General features: G+C 57.3%; 1 protein-coding gene across 1 annotated transcript in view; it reads right to left on the reverse strand.

The window, feature by feature from the left end:
• The window catches only part of Hs3st6 (heparan sulfate-glucosamine 3-sulfotransferase 6), a 5,419-nt gene extending 3,423 nt beyond the window's left edge, over positions 1-1,996 (reverse strand). Inside the window, exon 1 of the mRNA XM_028761004.1 lies at positions 1,486-1,996. Within this exon, the coding sequence (XP_028616837.1) occupies positions 1,486-1,898 (413 nt within the window). The 5' untranslated portion in view covers positions 1,899-1,996. The remainder of the gene's footprint in view (positions 1-1,485) is intronic.
• Positions 1,997-2,298: the final 302 nt, after the last annotated feature.

The raw sequence follows: 2,298 nt of genomic DNA on the forward strand, positions 1-2,298 counted from the left end.
TCTCTCTCTCTCTCTCTCTCTCTCTCTCTCTCTCTCTCTCTCTCTCTCTGCGAGAGAGACTCTCAGCAACCCTCGCAGCTATAGCCAAGTGAAGACATTAGGCCACACAGTACAGAAGCCCAGCCAGGCCACTTATCTTACTCCACACTTCTGAGCAAACCTGAAGCAGCAGGCCACTGAGGGTGACCCTGAGTAATGGGCTGGGCCCATGGGTTCCCAGCATCCTCTGCACTACTTCCAGATGGAGTCTGAAACTGTGGCATGCTGTCCTGAATACTCCCTCCTCCCGTGCTGGGAACATTAGTGTTTCCAAGAACCTCCCCTCGGCTAGCACTGACCCATCAGAGGTTGGAAGCTTCTTCTTTCCCAAACCCCACAGTCTTAACACAAAAGTTAAAGTTAGCAAATGGGAGAGTAAAGAAGAACCCAAGAAACAGAAGATGGTGTGCCTGGGCGTCTTGCCACCCACACTGACTCTCCAGGTGATCGTGGCTCAGCCCGGGCTTGCAGAAGAGGCAAGCCAATCTATAAACCCCCATTTCTCCACATGAAGGAACAGGGAACCCTCACTGCCTGTATAGCTGCAGGAGGCAGTGGGCAGGGCCTGTGTCTAGTCACACCAGCAGAGAGGGGCTGGTATCTGATCATCCACCAGAACATACTGCTATACCTGGGGTGGTGCTCCCCACATTCCACTGCTGCACCCCAAGTCTCTCCTGTATGGAGAAAAGACAACTGCAGGAGAGTGTGTTCCAGTCCCCACCCTTGGGCTGTACCAAAGAACAGAGTCTCCCTTGTCAAAACCCAGACCTAATTTTTCTCCAGACTCCAGCAGCTACAAAGGGCTCCCCTGATGCAGGGTTGGGGAGAGATGCTTAGGGATGGAAAGGCACTTTCTAGAACACTTCTGGAAACCTGGAGGTCCTTCCTTAATATACTTGACTAGTGGTCAGATAATTACCCATACTTACACAGAGTTATATCGGGGAACAGACAGACACCACGGGATGATAAAGTGACAGAGCTCCAGGTATCTATCTCTAAGGCTCCCAAGTAGTTCCACCGGGATTATATTGATACAAACCATGATAATATAAGGGTATATATTAGTAGCTTAGTGGTGGGATACTTGTTTAGTACATATGAGGCTTCATGTTCAATCCCCAGTACCTGACCCTCTAAAAAGGAAAGTCTACCTACCCTGGCTTGAAACTACTTTCAGGCTAAGATCATTCCTCGCTGAGGCCCTCAGCTACCCAGCAGGAGAGGAGAGTTTTCCCTGAGATTTTCTAATTCCTGCGACCCTTGGCTATAAATGGCCTCTCTTCCGAGGGCCGCTGTGCCCAGAAGATCAAGTCTAGTTCCCTAACAGGCTTGCTTCAGACCCAGTGCCCAGGATTCTACCCTATTCATCCTGGGTTCTAAGAAAGCACAGTCCCAAGGCACACACCGACGCCGAAGGCGCGGACCAGCAGGGGCGCTCACCGGTACCAGGCGAGGCCGCGATCATAGCACCTGTCGAAGAAGTGGGGTTCAGAGCCAAGTGCACGGACGTCGGGGTGCAACCGCAGGAACTCTAGCAATGCGCGCGTGCCGCCTTTCTTCACGCCCACGATGAGCGCCTGCGGGAAGCGCCGGCGCCCCGGGCCGCTGGCCACCGGCAGGCCCAGCGCTCCTAGACGGCGGGAGGCTTGGGACGGTTCTGCGGGTGAGGGAACCGGAGCAGGGGCGCGGGCGGCAGGTGGACAGCGACCGGGGAGGGCGAAGAGGCAGTAAGCGCTTAGCAACAGAGCTACGAGCGCCAGCGGAGCACGGGGAGCACGCAGTGAAGTCCCCTGGCCCGTCCCTGCGCCCTGGAGGTCCCTGGCCCCGCCGCCCAGGCCACCACTACCTGCCATGGGGTCGCACAGCGCCCAGGCCCGGGAGCCGGAACCGCAGACGGGCGCGCATCCCGGCTACAGCAGGTAGCACGCTCAGCCCCAGGGCTCCCGGCTTCTGGGTTGAGCTCCGCAGCCTTGCAACCCGGGAGCCGGAGAGGGGCGGGGGCTGGGCGGGGCCCAGACGCCCCTCCCCGTCCGGAGCCCAGACCTCGCCTGGGACTCGCGACTCAGGCTAACTTCGAGCGCGACCAGGAATTATCCCAGCACTCCTCGGAGCTCGTCTCCGGCTCGCTTGGCTCCAAAGTCTTCGCTCTTACACTATGGGAATGCGGTGACGCGAGAGTGGGAACCCTGCTCTGTCGTTTAAAAGTCTATCTACGCCCCTTTGGAACCAGGGCGACAGGTGTGCGGCTTCAGC

This window comes from Grammomys surdaster, unplaced genomic scaffold (genome assembly GCF_004785775.1).
Source record: "Grammomys surdaster isolate TR1022 unplaced genomic scaffold, NIH_TR_1.0 126612, whole genome shotgun sequence".
NCBI lineage: Eukaryota > Metazoa > Chordata > Mammalia > Rodentia > Muridae > Grammomys > Grammomys surdaster.